We start from the raw sequence: 19508 nt of genomic DNA on the forward strand, positions 1-19508 counted from the left end.
ATACATTTTTCCAAGTGCTTTGTGAACTCAAACACTTCACCCACCCCTACATCGGAATAATGGTGAGTAGATAATGAGGGAATTTACATTTTTCGGTGAACTATCACTTTAATAATTTCTCTTTTGATGTAAGAAATAATTGACAAATTAATCAGTTAATAATAATGTCTCATAACCTTTGTTTTCTTTAATCTGCTTTGATATGATTACCAAGAAACAATCCAATACCAGTTTAATAGAATGGTAAATGGTCTGTAAATGGTTTATATAGCTTATTTCTAGTCTTGATGACCACTCAAGTACAGAAAAAGCTTGAAGAAGCTGTTGTATGGTTTGACCATTGGACAGTGCCATTGTAGGGCACCAGGGTATTGGTGAGAAAGAAAATGAAATGCTGGTGAGTATTTTACGGATAACTACAGGTAAATACAAATCTTCAAGTTTTAGGGAACATTAGGCGTTTTTCTTTGGCTCTCTCTGTTTGTGTGTTTGCAATGTTGCAGCGCTGTAAAAGAGGGGTGTGTGTGAGGGAGACTTCCCTTTTGAAGGTGGGGCTGTGGAATGGGATTGAAATGGAAGTTATGTATGGTATTTATGGCATTTTGTATGCTGCTTTGTTATCTCGGGGACTGGTGGAAGGCTGTTAAGGTACAAACCAGGATCTGCAGAGTACAGTGCATGTCTGAAAGCAGGAATATAGAGAATCTATCAAAAAACCCCACAGTCTGTGTCCTCCCAATCCAGACTGGTATCAGATCAGTTTTTATATAACTTGGGTATCCTTCCGTCTGTGTGGGATGACAAAAGAGAGCAGTAATGTTGTTCTAAGAACAACATTACTGGACTTCAGTGCTCTTCCACAGTGCAGTGTTGCTGAGATCAGGAACAGCAGAGCTTCTCTGCAAATCAGTGAGTATCTCTATTTGTCCAGGGGACTCACTGCCTGCAACACTTCTTTGTTCACCAACCACTTAAGCTGTTTCACAACCTTTTTAAGATGCCAAACATCCTGCCTTCACATGCTGAAACACTTGAAATGGGGGTTAGAACTTAGAAGTATCACATTTGTCTCCTTCAATTATAAATGCAATTGAGCTAAAAATAATAATCTTGCTATATACTAGGGCTGTGTACTGGCAAGGACTTCTTGATATGATACGTATCACGATACATGCATGGGACACGATACGATATATCATGATATATTGTGATTTTATGTGACACACATTGTGATATGTATCAATATTTTACCTAAATTAAAAATAAGCTGACATTTTTTCTGTACCAACTTGGTAGTCTTATATGTACATCATGTAATATTGATAAATCTTACATTCCAATATATTAGGAAAAATATTTACACCGAACAGTGAACACACTGAACTGAAATGCAATAAACATCATACAAGATAAAGTGCTTATTGTGCCACTTAAATGAATAGCTTACTGGCCTTAATTAAACTTTAGTATTAATGAAGTAGAAAGGTTAAAATTGGTGCAACATGACTGAAGAAAAGGATTGCGGTATTCCCTTTTGCCCAAAAGAAATACTTCAACACCAAGAATGTACCAGACTCCCAGGCCTCTCCTTTTGGACGCTTGACCTGAGCTTCCGGTATGTTTACAAATGCTAATGGGAGAACGTATGCTGCTTGTAGGAGTAACAAAAAGATACTCAACATCTGCTTGTTAAGCCAATGTTTTTGGTTGCAGTTCCCTCCAGCAAGGAGATTAGAAAGCTAAATTTACCGGACCGTGCCAGCTTACTTTTAGCCTACTACTACTAAGAGCTGGTGTGAGCAGTGCATGTGCTAAGCTAGTCTTGAATGGGAATATATGCAAAGTTTGTTTCTCCTGCTGCAACACAGCAACTTCTGTTTCATTGGTGCATCCTGAATGTTAAAAAAAAAAATGTTTACACTATCATGGATTTTTCTTTTCCAATATATATATATATATATATATATATATATCGATATTTTTGCACAGTCTTACTATATACTCTAAGTTTATGAATTACAATACTTAATTGACCAAAACGGAATAACTGAAAGGTTTGTAGTAAGTTAAGGCCCTGTTTGTATTCAAGAGCTTTTGTATTCACCTAACATCCTCTGGGCTTGTGACTCAGGAGCAAAATTACTACTTGACAGCCAGTAAATGGAAGCTTTGGACAAACAAGTGAGCGCAGGGTTAATCATTCCAGTGATGGACAGATACCCGCCAAAACCTTAAACAAAGTCAAAAAACATACCTGCCAAAACATAACTTTTACAGACTTTGGCTCAGTTCTTCTTGCTTTGAGACTTGGGTCAGGTCTTTAGAAAATTGCATATAAAATTTGTCAATAATCTATTCACTTCCCAAATGATCAGATTCAATCAAATTTTGAGATACAATTTATCTTCATTAGTGACATATTTGTCAGTGTTTTGAGTGTTTTTTTTGCAGTTGTCAGTGAAATAACTGTGTCGGGTTAAAGCAATAGGAAGAGTAGGGGCTTTTTGTGACTCGTAGCTGAACTGTATCTCTCATCCGCCTCAGTAGATAAAGGAAAATCCCTTTGTCTGTCTTATTAACCCTTCCTGAATCCCACCAACAAAATTTGTGTAATTTGCATCCAGCATTCAGATTTTTTCAGCATGTGATGCGACACACCTTGTTGTTGCAGCATGTTGTTTTGGGCAGAACATGTGAAGAGTTTCCTGGACAGAAATGAAAGATATTGTAGTGGCTGTCCAAATACAAGATGATCCACTAAGACGTGCAGTGATGGGAATAATATCAATAACAGTATCTGGAGCAGAAAGCCAACAACTATTCAGTGTTTGGTCAGGCCAGAGCCCTGCTGCTATACTTTACTGAATGTGTGCTATCCTGTGATACAAATTGCTCAGTCATGCATCCAACTGTTTTATATAACAATTTTAGAGGTTTGCATTGTAGTTTTTTTTCTCCCATTGTCTCGACTTGGATTGGTTGGGTAAAACATCCACCTTCCTCTTGGCCTGTGGCAGTATTTGGAAGAATACTCCACTGCTGGCATTGAATGCCAACACTTTGTAAAGCTTATGGCTCCTTCCAAGCGCACTATCCCAATAAGGTGTGAAAGTAATGTACATGGTCACATGACTTGGACACTGCTCTTTTGCTTAATGTTTTATGGCTGGAAAAACAGCCTCAATCATGTAACCTATCTGTCCTGAAAGTTGGTTTGGAAAGTTCAGCTTATGGATTGTACTGTACCTTCTCAATGAGAGTCTGTGTTGGGGCTTGTCAACTGGCAATGAATGTTTCCACAAGGTAGGGATAAACACTGCACCGTGGCCTGCTGATCCTGCCATTGCTACATGCTTGTTTCTTTTCACTCAATAAGTTTTGCTTTGTAGCTCACACCCTTTTTGGATTCAAAGTTTCTTAGAAGAAACCAACAAAAAAGCTAAGTGGTTAAAGGGATAGTTCAACCAGATATGAAAATTCACTCATTATCTAACAACCCCTATGGTGATGGAGGGGTGGGTGAAGTGTTTGAGTCCACAAGAGTTTTTTGTAGTTTTTCCTTACCCTTGTTGAGGGTTAAGGGCAGAGGATGTCACACCTTGTTGAAGCCCTATGAGACAAATTGTGATTTGTGAATATGGGCTATACAAATAAAATTAGATTGGTTGATTGATTGAGTGATATATTCGATATATCAATCTAATTTTATTTGTCCAACAGAGTGTCAAATACATCTAAATCTGAAAATGTCTATTTACAAAATACTAATGACAGCAGGTGAAATTCCACATTTTTCTACAACATAAAGAATTTCGTCAGCCATTATTTTTTAGCAGAAAATTGTAAATTATTATTTTCTTATTTCCTGTATTGTTAATTATCTCATGCCTGTGTTTTGCTGTTTCTTATGTCCCTCGTGGTTGTAGTGACTGCAGGTGGAAGCAGCTGTCAGGCTTTATAATGGAAGACACACAGTTGCTCTTTAAGAAGCTGCTGGATGAGCTCAGCAGTTTGTTGCCCACAGAAATTTTGAGTTGAGGTGGTGGGAGGAGGAGGAGGGACGGGAAGGACTAAAAAGTGGGAGGGATTTCAGAGCCAGCTAGTGTCTGAACCCAAGCACACAGTCACACTCAGAGAAGCAAGCTGCAGCAAGCACAGCTTCACATACTTACCTCTTCTAAATACCCTTCTTCTCCTCTTCTTTCCTTATAGGGTCAAAACAGACACAACCAAATGGGTTGCTTTTTAGCTGTTATTCGTTTGTTATCAAAAGGGAAACAAATGTTGTCAAAAGTTGGACTTGCAGTTTTATTGACTTCACAGAGAGCCCAGTATAGAGGCACTCCTACATGTTTGTAAGACCTCCCATTCCCACAGTGCCCTCGGAGTGCTTGGTCGACCAGGGGAGTTGGTGCCTTTGCCTGCTTCCAATCAACCACCAGCTGCAGGCTGTGGTATTGAAGAATTTTTTATTTCCTACACACACACACGCATACACACACACACTCCCACCACCATGCACATACACATGCTTGCATACAAACACTCATACCCCTGTTTTCAAAAGAGGGAAACTAAAAGCAGAGCAGGCTGTCTTGCAGAGTTAGTCCCAGCTCAGTGTGTACTTTGAGGCCCAGGCACAGTTAAGTACAATTTGGGTTCTGCACACAAAGTGTGGTTTGTTTGTGTTCTGCAAGCATTGGTTGCAACAAAAGATGTGCCTCATACTGCATTTGGCTTATGTGCAGGCTTATCATACTAGCAGTAATAAGTGTTGTCTATTAATGTTGTCAGACGCATGATGAATTTAAATTGAGTAAAATATTGTCTGAAACTGTCAGTAATGTGATGAATCTTTCGTTCAGAGCATAAATGTAAATAAACTGGTAATCCTCTCATGTTTGCCCGCCCTTTCATCATGAAGTGTCGGGATGTTTTAAGATCATCTAGTTGAAGATGCACAACTGTTTCAAGTTTCCATTAATGATACAATTGTAGTTTAAGTAAAAGTTTATGTGACATTAACATGGTGGGAAATCACTTTGATTCAGTGAGTCACGGCTTTTGTGATGACTTAAGAAGCTCTTTTGTTAAGATGAGCCTTCTTAGTAAAGTTTCCATGCCTGTGTTTCTATGCTCTGTGGGAGGTAAGGGTAAGGCCTGTGATTCTTCAGAGTTATTGAACCAGAATGAAATGTAAAAAAAAAAGTAGAAGATTTGCATTCTTTATGAACAAAGAGTATAAGTCGCAGACAGAAAAATGAAGACAGAATAGCTTTAGAGAAAGTTTAGCAGCTGCTGTTACCTTGTTTCCATCAGGGCTGCAACCTGAGGTGCACCATGCTGCAATTTGCACAGCTAAATCTGCATTACAGCTCAACAAAATTGGCAGTATTCCAACATTATGTACAAAAGGTACTCTATTAATCTATTACCATTAAATCAATTTCTTGTGTTTTTTACAAGTACATTCCTTCCATTTTTAGGCATTATGTACCGTTTGATATTTTGAAGTGACAAATGTCGAAAATGACCTATCCAGTCTAAACAACGTGTGGCTTTACCCATTCATATACCCATTCATACAACACTTCTATAAGCACCTCTATATCAAACCCAAGGACACTTCAGTATACGGAAAAACTTAAACCATTGACCTTCCAATTAGTGGTTGACCAGCCCTATCTCCTAACCCTAACCTTTAAGTGGTTGTATTAGCTTTGTTTCCTGTTGTGAAAATAATGAAAGATCGTGACTCGTGCTGTAATTGGATAGCGATCCTTTGAGCAGTAGCTGCTTGCGTTTCATGTGTCAGTGAGTGCACTACACGTACACAACTATGTCTAGCTTCTTGGAAGAGTGGGCTGCCTGCCAGCAGCCTTAAACAGCGTCCACTGCCAATTAGTCCTTTTATTTGTTCAAATTCTGCTGGACCAAGACGCTGCAGTTAAGATATTCCACTGAGCTGCCCCTTAAAACTACAGTGGATGCTTCTGATCGAAGCTCAGATGGGATCCTTACTCTTTCCATTGTATTACATTTTTTCCTAATTTAACTAGCATTTCTGCAGAAGACACATTGTTGGAAGATGCCTAACAATCATGATCAGACATTCCAGTCTGAAGATTGCATGATGGCATGACATTTTATTGTGTGTTTTCTCTTCCAGTAATGTGTAGCCTCTTTGTTTTCATTAACTGGTTTTGTGTGGGCTCTAACACCAGCCACGGCATCAGGTGCTGTGCTGATATATCTGCCAAAGGCTCCTGTTGATTATTTATCCACATTTTAGTTGGACTTAAATTGATTTAGACATTTTTAGGGGCATTTACCCTGGCAGAGTGAATGAGCCCATTGATGTAGCATGGCATGCCCGCTACCTCCAGAAATGAGTGTGGGGTTGTGGGTCAATGCTTTGGCATGGTGAATAACAGCCTCAGCAATAGAAGCTTTGTCTCTATCTTTGCTGGCAGCACAGCGCTGCCTCAGGCCCGGTTCCACAATCGCCTCCAGGGACAGCAACGACTAATCTGCCTCCTTCAAAACCTCCCCCACACATAGGCCTGCTGCAGGGCTGTAATTATGTACAGTGAAGAGGTGCGGACCTTTTTGTTTTTGAAGCCGAGATACAATCTGACCACACTGTCGACCTGTAAAAGGGTCAGCCGCCAAGTACACAACAACGACCGGCCATAACATTTACAGTCACATGTCATCCTTTCACCCCAGGCTGTCGAGATGGTGTCCTTCGTAGACGATTGGAGGAGTTTTTGGGCAAAAACCTGTTCTGATTTTAAGGTCTCGTTCTTAGTATGTAAAGTGCCCTGAGATGCTGTATTTTATATTTTGGCGCTATACAAATGAAATTTTATGTAATTGAACTAGGAGTGGCTTAAGTTTATTAGATAGTCATCAACATGATGGTCCAGAGTTGAAACTAGGAGTTAGAGTTGTAGGCCCAATCCCATTTCACCCCTTGGCCCTACCCCTACTCCTAGTTTTGAGGGTTATCTTGCCCCTTGAAACGGAGTCACAAGGGGTAGTGGTTGAAATCTTACATTTGTGGGTCTCTCTCCCAGCTTGCCGATGATTCGCAGGGCATTCTGGGTAATATTAGGTTTGAAGTAAGGGGCGGAAAATCTCAGTTTCCAGGGCTATAAAGCCCTACCCCTTGGACCTACCCATCCATCCCAACAGATATTGGGACACCCTACCCCTATACGTGAACGTGCAAAACGAAGAGTAAGGGGTAGGGCCAAGGGGTGAAATAGTCGTAGTCGTAGTCTTTCGCCCGGGCCTGTGTGAGCGGTGCCTGTGCGTCACGGAACGTCTTGCTTTTCATGTAGCAGCACGTCTCAGACTATTTTCTCTGTGTATGGTTCCCATCAAAAAGTGAAAATGATCTTCAGTTGCAATGTCTATCTGTCAAATATGTCACAAACACATTTTCAACACTTCCTGTACCTGTTTCGAAGTAAAAGCACTTCAGTCTTTCTTTTGACTGAATCCATTTGTTTTAACAAGGTTTTGATTGTTATTGCAGGACCTGAAGATGCACAACCAGTGTCCTGGCATTTAGGTCCATGTATATAGCTGTACTTTTATTCAAGGAAATACAGTAGTCATACCAGAAACCTCACATTGCACCTCTGCTGCAGAGTGCAGACATGCTGCCTGTGTGAACAACAACCACACACAGCAGATCTGTGGCCCAGCCGTCGTGCGCTGCACCCCCACAATACAATAAACTGTGTCTGCCTCTAGGGGTGGGAATCTCTGGGCCCCTCACGATTCGATTCCGATTCAGAAGGCTGTGATTTGATGATGAAACGATTATCGATGCATCAAAGAATTTTATTTCCACACATGATATATCACTACAAGAAGTGTGCATCTTCACTAGCCTTATGATTTGTGCTTTAAAAAAGTATTTAAGACTGTTATTACAGTAATGTGCTGTAATTTACAAAGAAGGTTTTCAATTAAAAAATCTGACCAAAACAGTCGGTCTGTAACAGTGGTCAGTGCTCTCCACATTGATTTAACATTCATTCAGACTTGTGTGCTGCATCTTTAGCCTTTATTTTATTAGGGTGGCCCCGCCTGGCCCCCCTTGGCAGCATTGAGGCACATTACTCCGCTGGTCAACAAGAGCTTCTGCTCCAATGTTCTTTCTAATCACTCACACAATCACTCACACTTAGAGCTGAATTCATATTTATGTTCCTGGATAAGCGGGGCATTAAAAAAACTGCGTGGTGTGATAATCTGTGGGAAGTAGTTTCCTCCCGTCTGCAGCCTGTGTGTGTGTGTCCTGATAACTTCTGATTAGTGTCGGTTAGGGCTGGGCGATAAATCAATATCGATAATTATCGCGATATAACCTTTCCGCGATAGAAATTTAAGACATGTTTTGACGGACAGAATGAACAGCCAATGAGAATAGTGCCAAACCAATCATTTGGCTGGAATAGAGTTACGCCCACATCAGAAGGATGACTGCACGATGCAGTGACTGAACATAATCATGTTTTCAGCTACGTTCATTGTTTCAGCCGTTTTCCACCGTTGAATAATTATAACCCCGCTGATTCAGGATCAGGACAGACGCTCATTAAAGTTCCGGTAGTCCTTTGTCAGAGTCTCTGTCAGAGTCTCTGTCAGAGTGTGCTTCCTCCTCACTCCTCTGACCTGCGCTCACTTTACACTTTAACAATAAACACCATCACTGATCACAAGTTATTATCATCAATCAATCAATCAAATTTTATTTGTATAGCCCATATTCACAAATCACAGTTTGTCTCATAGGTTTTATTAGGACACGTACAGGACTGAAGTTTACTTTGTGTTTGTTTGAGTCAGTCCAGAGTTTATGAGACACATGTTTAAACCTGCTACACACCACGAGACATGACGCGCACAGTCAGGACATCAGATTTAATATGACCGGAACGATCCGGAGTCATGATCTGACATCATCGATTAATAACTATTTTAGAATATAGGACTAGATGGTGGCTAACCCATGTGATTATCAGTTCGTGTGTGAAGAGGGACAGAGACGAGCGGACACACACACACACACACACACACACACACACACACACACACACACACACACACACACACTCCTGCAGACAGAAGTTCCTTCCGCAGATTATGACGCAGCGCTTTGTTTCTTCTTTGTTGCAGAAGAAACGACGCCCCGTTTATTCAGGAACATAAACCGAATCTTGACGCTTCTAACAGGCGACAGACGCAAAACTGAAAATACAAACAAAATGAAAACAAATATCTCCTGGTGAAAAAGTGGTGTCATACATGTAGAAGACACCGACAAAGATGTCCAGAGTTTGTGGTGATAAGAGCAGGCACTGTCTGTGTGTTGTCAAGAAAATCACATGATCTCCACAACGGAATTAATACATGACTTTCTGCCTCTGCCTGCTTTACTCAGCTGCACCACTTCTCACCTGAATAATGCAGAGGATTTGCTACTGTTGTGAACACATCAGTGAAGGGAATCTCCTGCTGCGTTGTAGGATATGTCTGAAAACGGCTATAGAGAAATGGGCTGCACATAGATGCACTGTATGAATGTGTGTGTGAATTGGTAAATGGCAAAAACTGTACAGTAAAGCGATTCGAGTGGTCATCAAGGCTAGAAAAGCGCTATATAAACACAGGCCATTTAACATATTAACTACACGATGTCTAGAGGCAAATTCCTTTTGCCAATCAATTTCACTTTCCATCCCATGAATATGATCAACACCTTTTAAAAAATGTGCCAAACTTAGCAATGATACAAATCAACCAAGCAACTTGAGAGTTTTTTGAGAGTATTCTCAGTGTTTGTGAATAGAGCTTCAGGTGTCTCTGTGTTAAGGCTCCTTCTTACAGCTGGCACCCTACTATTGACAGCAGCCAAATGGCACCTCCTGTTATCAGCTACTCACAGATGTTTTGCAAAGCTGATTTATGACTTTTCAGTTGTGACATTACATGTATTTAACGCCTAGATAAGACAGACACATAGCTGCTTGGATAAAAACATTTCTCTTGGCAGAAATAGGATATGAAATATGATTTGAAACACTCTTGGCTGTTCTTCATCATTAAACAAGTGTATTCAAGTGTCTCTAAGTTTAGTTCCGGATTGTTTTAATTCACTTTCTCTGAAGTTTGCCAACACTGCACCACACTATATTGATCTGTATAGAGAGGAACAAGGTTATGTTCCGGTCTTTTGAATACCTGAAACTCCCACAGGAAGCTGTTTCATAAGACTGCGGTCAGAAGAAAAGTGTGGGGTAACACAAGACATGGCAAGTTCTCATGTCTGTTCTGATCCATGTCACTCTTGTCTGTCTTTCTAGTCCCCAAAAACCATGTCCTGGACACACTGCTATAAATTTGGTTCCAGGAAGTAAATTACACTAAGTTTCTTGAGCAAAGCCACAGGCTGCTCCTGTGCAGTTCCACTTGGGCAAGGAGTAAAAGAGTGCGTTTGTCTTGGCCAGCACCCAGGAATGAGTACTTTATGCACAGAAGGATAGGAAACAACCAAGCACAACTGTTGGTGAACACCCTACCAGCAACACATTTTTCTCAATAGCCAACGTTAAAAATGTACACTCACATGTTAGTTAGCTACAGCAGCTAAAAATAAGTCTAATGCTGCAGTGCTGCAATACATCCCTCTTTCATGAAGGTTATAATAAGTTTTCTGAAACTGTTGTAGAAAGGCATGGATTCAAATGTTTGTCTTTTTGTGTTTCTGATGTGTATTCCATCCCGTCAGTTGCAGTGAAGGCAGACTAAATCAATAAACCTTCTTCCCCCTGAAGCAGAGACTAGATTTTGCATCTTGAAGCGCCGGGTAATAGTACATCCTGAAAAGGAAGGTTTTGGAGCTTTGCAGTTCGATAGATACTTAACCTGCTCTCAACAACATTTCAGTAAGTGTATTAAAACATTTAGCAAATCTCGAGAAATAACCAAGTGATTTTCTGATAATTCACCTTAATGATTATTTGACTTACCTTCAGCAATGTAATTATTGTTTGATTATTATTCTTATTTTGATATTATTGTAATAGTTATTCTTCACTAAACAGTGTGCAGTCGTCACACCAATGATACAGCAAAAGCACTTTCCTCTCGCATAAATAGTAAATGGTTTGAGCTGGTAGAGCTTTTCTAGTCTTGATGACCACTCAAAGCTCTTTACAGTACAGTTTTACATTCACCCATTCACACACACATTCATACAGTGCATCTATTAGCAGCACTTTGTTGTTCTATGAGGGGCAATTCGGGGTTCAGAATCTTGCCCAAGGACACCTCGGCATGCAGATGGGGAAGACTGGGGATCGAACCGCCGACCTTCAGGTTGGAGGACGACCGCTCCACCCCTCAGCCACAGCAGCCCAAGCATAAGGGCATAGACTTATTAGCAGCATTAAGTCTGTTGATTCTTGTTTGGTTTGACTGATATATTGGCACAAGATGATTTAATAATAACTACCAGTGAAACACAGAACTAAGATTTTTGAAGAGCTTGAAAGAGAAGAAAGTTAAAGTTGATTCAAGAGTTTATGGGAGCATATATTATTAGAGGTGTGGAAATTTCTTGATTTTTACGATGCATCGCGATGCAGACGTGAACGACTCTGCATCGATTATAGATCAGAAAAACGCTCATTCAAGGTCCGGTCGTCCTGTGTCAGAGTCTCTGTCGGATTCTGCTTCCTCCTCAATCCCCCTCTGGCCTGTGCTCACTTTACATAAACACCATCACAGATTACAAGTTATAAGGACATGTACAGGACTGATGTTTACTTTGTGTTTGTTTGATTCTCTACAGTCAGGACATCAGGGTTAAAGTGACGGAACGATACGGAGTCATGATCCGACACCATTGATTAATAACTAAATACACGTGATTAACAGTTCATGTGTGAGGAGGGACAGAGACGAGCGGGGACACACACACTCCTGCAGACAGAAGTTCTTCCAGTAGATTTCGACGTAACGCAGTGTTTTAACAGAAGAAATGACGCCCCGTTTATCCAAGAACGTAAACATGAATTCAGCAGGTTATTATAAAGATCAGTTCTTAGTGTGAGTGATTAGAAAACATCAGAGGAACACAATCTGTTTTTGACCAGCGGAGTAATGCGCCTCAGTGCAGTGGTGCTGCTAAGGGGGGGCCAGGCGGTGCCACCTGTATACAATAAAGGCTATATTCAGAGTTTGTCCTTTTAAACCTTAGGTGCAGCACAGAAGTGCAAACTGAATGGATGTCAAGTCAGTGTGGAGAGCACTGACCACTGTCATAGACTTACTGTGGTCTGATTTTTGAATTGAAAACCTTATTTTGTAAATTATGGCACAATTGTAATAACAGTAACAGTCTATAATACTTTTTAAAGCACTTTCTAAATATAAACGGAGTTCATGTTTGTCTGACTGGTCGTATTAATTGATGAAAAAGCAGCCTTGTGCAGTAATATAGAATATTGTGGATGTGATACATTGAAATGCATCAAGATGCATCGTTGTGAATCTAATCATTGACTGCTGAATCGTAATCGAATCGTGAGGCTCGTAAAGATGCACACCTCTATATATTATCATAGCCTCAAGGTTAGTTTGAATGTGACCATTTTCCAACAGATAGCTGGTAAACAATATTTGTGAATTATATTTTTGCGTATTTTCAGCTATTATTGGTGTAGAGACACTTTACCAGGTGGTTTGTCTGTAAATGGTGTTTTGTTAAGGAGCAGAAAGATCTACATTGGCAACTTGGAGCACAAGAGCACAAATGAAAATGCTGCACACAAGTTAACACAGCTTCATCATTGTCCTGTTTAAACCTGAATTAATTAGTTGCACTGTATGTGCAGGAAGTATGCAATTGGGAAAGCCTTTTATTGTGGTCAACTAAGGCTTAATGGATGATTACAGATCCATGTGTATAAGACAGTAAGTGGCAAAAACAGTGCATTGCCCTGCAGCTCTAGAGATCATTCTGTTGTTGTAAATAGCATCTAAGCGAAGAAGTCTGGACCCCACTGTGGACATTTCTGGAGCTTGTCAAGTCTTTGTGCTCCTCTCTCTTACTTTTCCATTGACTGATATGAATATGTGAGGCTTCCCTTCTGAGTATGGACTAGAGAATGGTTGGCGTCTGTGAACTTTTTAATTAAATCATATGTACTTATATGTATGAGAATTATCATCAGGTGCTTTCCTGTCTTTGTTTGTTTCCATTCAGAAAATGTTCAAGATGAAGGCAACTTGCTGCCACGATTGACGCCCCAGTGCGCTGAACTGAACAGAAGTCCTGACGCGGTAACATACGAATGGCCCAGGGAAGCCACCAGATTGACATTCAGGTTTTGCATGACCTGCGCCAGAAGTTCCCTGAAGTCCCAGAGGGTGTTGTCTCCCAGTGTGTTCTGCAGGTAAGCAGGTTGAAACCCTCCGAACCCAGCAGAAATTTGGTTGTATTCACAAAATACAGAATTTACAAAGCATTCACAAAGAAATAAAGATTTTAGTAATCCTGTAAGGGCATAACAGCAAGGCCAGTCGTTCTTCACTTCTTGTGATAATTTCTCTTACTCCCTGTTAGACCTGGTATCAACATCTGTCCGAAATATCTGGTCACAGGTAGAAATTTCCAAGTTTGTCAGTTCACACCTGGCATACAAATGTGTCTCCTCCCCCCACTATATGCAATTAATTATGTATGTCACTTCTGTTTGGGAAGACCATAGTATGTTGTTTTTATCCAGTCTGACTATACAGATTAGTCCGTTATTAATGTGTTTTTATGCATGTCTATGATACAGATGTGATTAATTTAAAATATGTTAGAAGAACAGCCTGCTAGCCTTTAGTAAATGGGTAAACTGTGTATGCCTGGGACTTTAGCTTGGTTGTACCCTGTGTAGTGTTTAGGTTATTCAACAGCACCTGAAGGCCGGCCACCAAAAACCAAACTTAAGGGGTCAATGTCTTTGCAATGCAAACATTGCTCTTTGTCGTCTTGGTTCCCCTGTGACTCACAGGGGGCAATGGTCAGCACTTTTAGGGGTACTAGAACAAATCTCTGCCGATCAAAGGTGATTAGCAGCAGAGCTAGCGCCACCGAACTAGCCAAATGCCTGTCAGGTTAGGGCTGGGCTCTGTTAGTTTTCTCTAGGGCTCGGACAGGTTCAGACAGAAAATGTGTCCCCAGCCGCTGTCTCTCAAACACACTGACCTGTCAATCGTTAAGATGTAGACCCCTTAAAATATCCAACATTTTAGTTATCTTAAAAAAACTTGTGTCATTTATATTTATTCAATAATCTTCTCTTAAAAGCAAACAAATCTGACAGAAAACAAAGTATGCACTACAAGGCATTTTTCCACAACAAAAAACAGCCCAGTCTGAACTGCTTTTACCGTCCCATACCTCTCCAAAATAATTTAGTGTGAGCTTGTTCCAGTCAAGTAAAAGGAAAAGATCAATCTACATTAAGCTATCCAACAACAAAATAAATGAAAACCAAAGTAAAATTCAAGTAACTTTCTGGAGGAATATCAAAACACTGTTTAAATTCAAGTTTAGTCTATCAAAAATAATAATCTTGAAGTAGTCTAGTTTTGTATTAATGTCTGTATGAATTAAAAAACTGTCAAATAAAATAAAGTAAGTATAATTCAATAGTATTTCAACAATGTTTATTATTAATTTTCACACTGAATTGAACTGTACTCTAATTATAAAATAAATATTATTTTCTCATTTCAAGTAAAATAAGGTTTGCATTTTTTTTAAAAAGTGCTTTTGAAAGGCATCTTAAAATAAAGTGCTTAATTAAAAAAATGTTACTACATTTCACATATAAACAATCTCTACAAACATTATCAACTAAGCAGCTTTAACTTTCCTCTTTGTTCCCACTGTCTCTTGTTCAGTGAGAAAAGTGAACTTTACAATCTGCTGCCAGGATTTACTACCGTAAAGACGGAAAAAGCTGCACAGGTTAAAATAAGACTACCGTAAGTGCGAAAAAAAGTGTGCAGGTTGCTCTTCAGGTGAATCCATGCCTTGACTGTGCAGCCACCTTCCTTACGAGGCGTCAACGCACGTTCTGCGAGTCGATGAATTTATGTAATTGATTACATCGACGCGTCACCACAACCCTAATCAACATTAAAACCAACAGCGTTACTTGTGCGGCATAAGCTTCAATTTTAAAAGATAACTTAAAGCTAATTATTGTAAAATAGCAAAAAATAAGTTACAGAACCGAGGGAATAATAGTTTTTAAGAATATCTTCTTATAACACTGCGCCTAGCACCAAGTACGACTGCAGTTTTCATACAATGTGCATGTCGCTGCAGTGAACATGACTCTGCTGTCAGGCACATAGAGCACACTGGAGACCATTTACAAAAAATAGTTGTGTGTTCACCTTTAAATGTCCCAATTATGTCCCAGAATGGAGGTTAGGATACCAATCGGTCTGATGGCTGTTTACATACAGTAAATACTGCAGTGACACTTGTGCGTAATGCTGCATGATGGATGCACTGGCACTGATAGAAAAGTACGCAAATTAAATGATTAGCTTTGAAAAGAGTGGTCAGTGACCACGACAATTTCCTGTCCCATAATGATGACTGAATCTTAAGCTGATATAGAATCTATAGAGCTGTGATCTTGGATCTTTGTGCTGAGTCCAGTATTACATAGACCTAACAATGGAACCAAACCATCCCAGTACAAACACAAGTTCTCATCTCTCTGGGTTAATTAGCCGACAGTTTGATACGAATAACACTGTATAATTTTTACTTTTGGGAAATAATACAATTCTTTTACATTTAGAGATTTGGGATATCACAGCTATCTCTGAATTTAATAATCCTGCATCATATTCTGATGATGAGAAAAATATATATTTTTTAATCTGACCACTTTTTTATTTCTTGCACTGTCCTCTCTGTCATATTCACTCCCACTCGCTTTAATTACATTAACGCAGTAGCAACACGTTACCACTTTCTTTTATTAATGATATCACTGCTGTTCCGACCACACAATGTCTTCCTTCATATCCAATTCACTAACAAACACCTCGATGTCTGGCTCAGTAAATTGTGCTACTTCTTCAAATCACTTGAATCCATGATTCCATGATTGGTCAGCAGGTTAATCTAATACTCACGAGGTGCTTTGCATTGACCATTTATGGTTGAATGTGGGCGGGTAGAGGGTGGGATATAAGGCAGGGATCATGGCCTTTAGGTGAGCGTGCGCACAGTTTTATAAATCTGAATCTTGTTTTGCGTATGGCATTTTCGGCCATTGTTCGCATATACACTTTTAGTATGAATTCTACGCACAGTTTTAATTATAAAGCCATTGAGTCTAAACAGGGCCTGAATGATAGGATCTCAAATGTGTCAACAAGGTGTCCTGGGTGTGTTCACACCTGAACTTGGCGCTGTCCACTTTTGATTGGATCACTTATGACTGTGTCTGAACAGGCTCTTACGTTGGCCCATGTGAAACATAAACATTGCATAATATTTCCACTCTCTCTCTCTTCTTCCTTCAGAACAACAACAACCTAGACGCCTGCTGTGAATACTTGTCTCAAGTCAGTCCGGGCTACCTATACAGTGAAGAAGGAAATCTCAGCTTTTCTGACGATCCCAGCTTCACCAGGCTCCGTAATCACATGACCCAGCTGAACCTGGGACTGCAGTCTCAGAATGTGCATGTGGCCCCGGTTCGGGACGGCCTGAGAATGAACGGCAGTCGGACTCTGGCTCACAGCCCGAGTGACGGGCCCCTCCAGACAGGCCAGGCCCCAAATAGTGACTTCTTTCAGCAGGAGTCCCAGTCAGCCTCAGTGCAGGTGCCATCCAGCCTCAATGTGTTTGGTGGGATGGAACCCACGCGCAAACCGCAGCCTCCACAGCACCTTGGACTTTACCCTCTGGGTGTCAAAGGAACAACTATGGGTGCCCAACAGACGCCACGCTACAACCCCTTTACAGTGACGCTAGCCCCCAATATCCAGACAGGCCGTAACACCCCCACTTCCTTGCACATACATGGCGGGCCACAGTCGGGCCTCAGCAGTCCACAGGGTAACTCTATCTATATCAGGCCCTATGTTAGCCAGACCGGTACAACTCGGCAGAACCAGCAGTTAGGAAGCAGGGCCCAGTACAGCCCCACTTCCCAGCCCCAGCAGCAGATCTACCAGATCTCACACCCCTCCTCCCTGTCTGGCTCCTGGTCCGGCCCTCAGCTCGCCTCCTCTTCACATACCTCACAGCACCAGACCCAGGGCCACCAGACCTCTCATGTCTACATGCCCATCAGCTCCCCCACAAATCCCCAGGCCCCCTCCATTCTTCCCACTGGAAGCCAGGCCTCTTCCTCCGGTGTCTCCTCATGCTCATCTTCCTCCTCCTCTGTCATGCCCACTTCTTCTACCATCAGCCAGTACAACATCCAGAACATCTCCACTGGCCCACGGAAGAATCAGATAGAGATCAAACTTGAATCTCCTCAGAGGAGCAACTCCACAACCACAACAGCTGTGCTGCGGACAAGCAGTGGGCCCCGTTCATCCTCCACCTCCTCCTCCTGTCCCGCCTCTTCGTCCTCCTCGACGGGGGTGGCTACTGTCCCCACCACCCCTCTGTCAATCGGATGCCCAGGTCTGAGCCGCAGCCAGCCGACTGTTTACATCTCTGCCAGCCCACCTACTGCTGCTACCACTCCCTCTGAGGAGGCTGTCGTGGCCTCAGGCGGCTCCCGCTCCCAACCCAAGTTTTACATTTCTGCCAATGCCTCGAGCGACTACGGTGGGGGAAGGAATCCTCCCACAGTCTACATCTCAGCCAACCCACCTTTGCAGGGGCCATCAGGGCCCAGGAACATGGGAGGCCAAGTAAGCATGGGCCCCGCTTACATCCACCACCATCCACCTAAGTCTCGTGCGTCTGTGGGAGGAGGAGGCACAGCTTCTTCCCCTCGTGTGGTGGTGACTCAGCCCAACACCAAATACACTTTTAAAATCACAGTGTCCCCCAATAAGCCACCAGCTGTGTCCCCTGGGGTAGTGTCTCCTACTTTTGAGCCCAACAACCTCCTCAGCCTACCCTCAGACCACCACTTTGTGGAGCCAGACCCCCTCAATCTTTCAGACCCACTGTCAGCACACGGGGACAGGCCGAGTGAGCCTCGCAGACTCAGCATGAGTTCCGATGATGCGGCGTACACACAAGGTGAGCAATGCTGTGTATCATCACTGTGTTAGTAATCTTTCTAGTAGCCTGTCACTTCTTATTTCCCAGTGAAAACAAAAGCACAAGACTAAGCATTAAAGGTCCAGTGTGTAAGATTTAGGTGAGAGGAATCTATTGGCAGAAATTAATTATAAAATAATATCAGTGATTTTTTTCACTAGTGTGTTTCATCTAAATTGTACAAATTGTCATTTTCTTTATCATGGAATGGGCTCTTTTATATTTATATATTTTATATTAACATCGTGACCAGGTCCGCTCTAGGGAGGACGCCATGTTTTTTACACTAGTCCAAACTAGTCAAACTAAACACCTTTTGAGTATTTATGACAACTGAAGTCTACCACAGGTTCTCTTGCATGTTTGGAAGGGGAGGGTGAGGTGAGGGGTATTCAGCTGCAACTTCACCACTAGATGTCACTAAATTCTACACACTGAACCTTTAATGATTGCCTAAGGAACGTTTAAGTATTTATGTTCATACTCAATAGAAGATTCTAAATACAATATTAAATTACAAACCCTGTAAAAAAACTGCTTTTGATTATGTTTTTAATGCTCAACGTTATTGCTAGCATTTTGAGGAAGCTCAGCTCAGCTCTCTTGCTTAAAGGCCTCCAAATACATGCCGTAGATAAAGAGGTAACAACACAGCTTGTAGCAAGCAAAAAAAAAAAAATTCCAAACTAGTTTGCACGGTGAATCCTTTTATGAAGTACACTTCTGATGTTCTGTTAGAACAGTTTGCTTCACTGTTTATTGGTTGTTTAGCAAATGTCAAGTGGCCTGAAGTGTGCACTTCCTCTGTAGCCATTCGTGCCTTGTTGAGGCGAAAGGCCAGATTTTTATAAATAGTAAATATAGTTCTTTGCTACCAGCTGTAGACCTTAATGGTTTTTCCACTACATCCTGCCAAGAAAGCAATTTTACAATAAAAGTATTCTTCGTGGTTTTAGGAGACACTTTCCATAACATGACTGTAATACATTTCTTGAGCCAAGTTGTGTATACTTGCTGTCGCTAATGTTCAGTCAGTGAGGAAATACTCATTTGCATTTCCATCTCCATGAGGTAGATAAGAGTGACTCGCCGAGTAAGGGCTTGTGAGATGACTATAGTGTGAGTCCTCTACACTAAATGCTGTGTTTTCTCCATTAGCCCCTGAGAC

At 41.3% G+C, this 19508-nt stretch overlaps 1 protein-coding gene across 4 annotated transcripts in view; it reads left to right on the forward strand.

Moving 5' to 3' along the window:
- The window catches only part of tab2 (TGF-beta activated kinase 1 (MAP3K7) binding protein 2), a 46179-nt gene that overhangs the window by 20425 nt on the left and 6246 nt on the right, over nt 1-19508 (forward strand). For 3 of the 4 annotated variants that reach the window (XM_034580458.1, XM_034580457.1, XM_034580460.1), the window contains exons 2-3: nt 13289-13478; nt 16633-18319. In XM_034580458.1, coding sequence (XP_034436349.1) covers nt 13377-13478; nt 16633-18319 — 1789 coding nt within the window. In that variant the 5' untranslated portion in view covers nt 13289-13376. Of the gene's footprint in view, nt 1-10464; nt 10582-13288; nt 13479-16632; nt 18320-19508 lie in introns of those variants that run through there. The other variant, XM_034580459.1, reaches the window with a different exon arrangement.

The sequence above is a fragment of the Hippoglossus hippoglossus genome, chromosome 24, assembly GCF_009819705.1.
Source record: "Hippoglossus hippoglossus isolate fHipHip1 chromosome 24, fHipHip1.pri, whole genome shotgun sequence".
Lineage (NCBI taxonomy): Eukaryota > Metazoa > Chordata > Actinopteri > Pleuronectiformes > Pleuronectidae > Hippoglossus > Hippoglossus hippoglossus.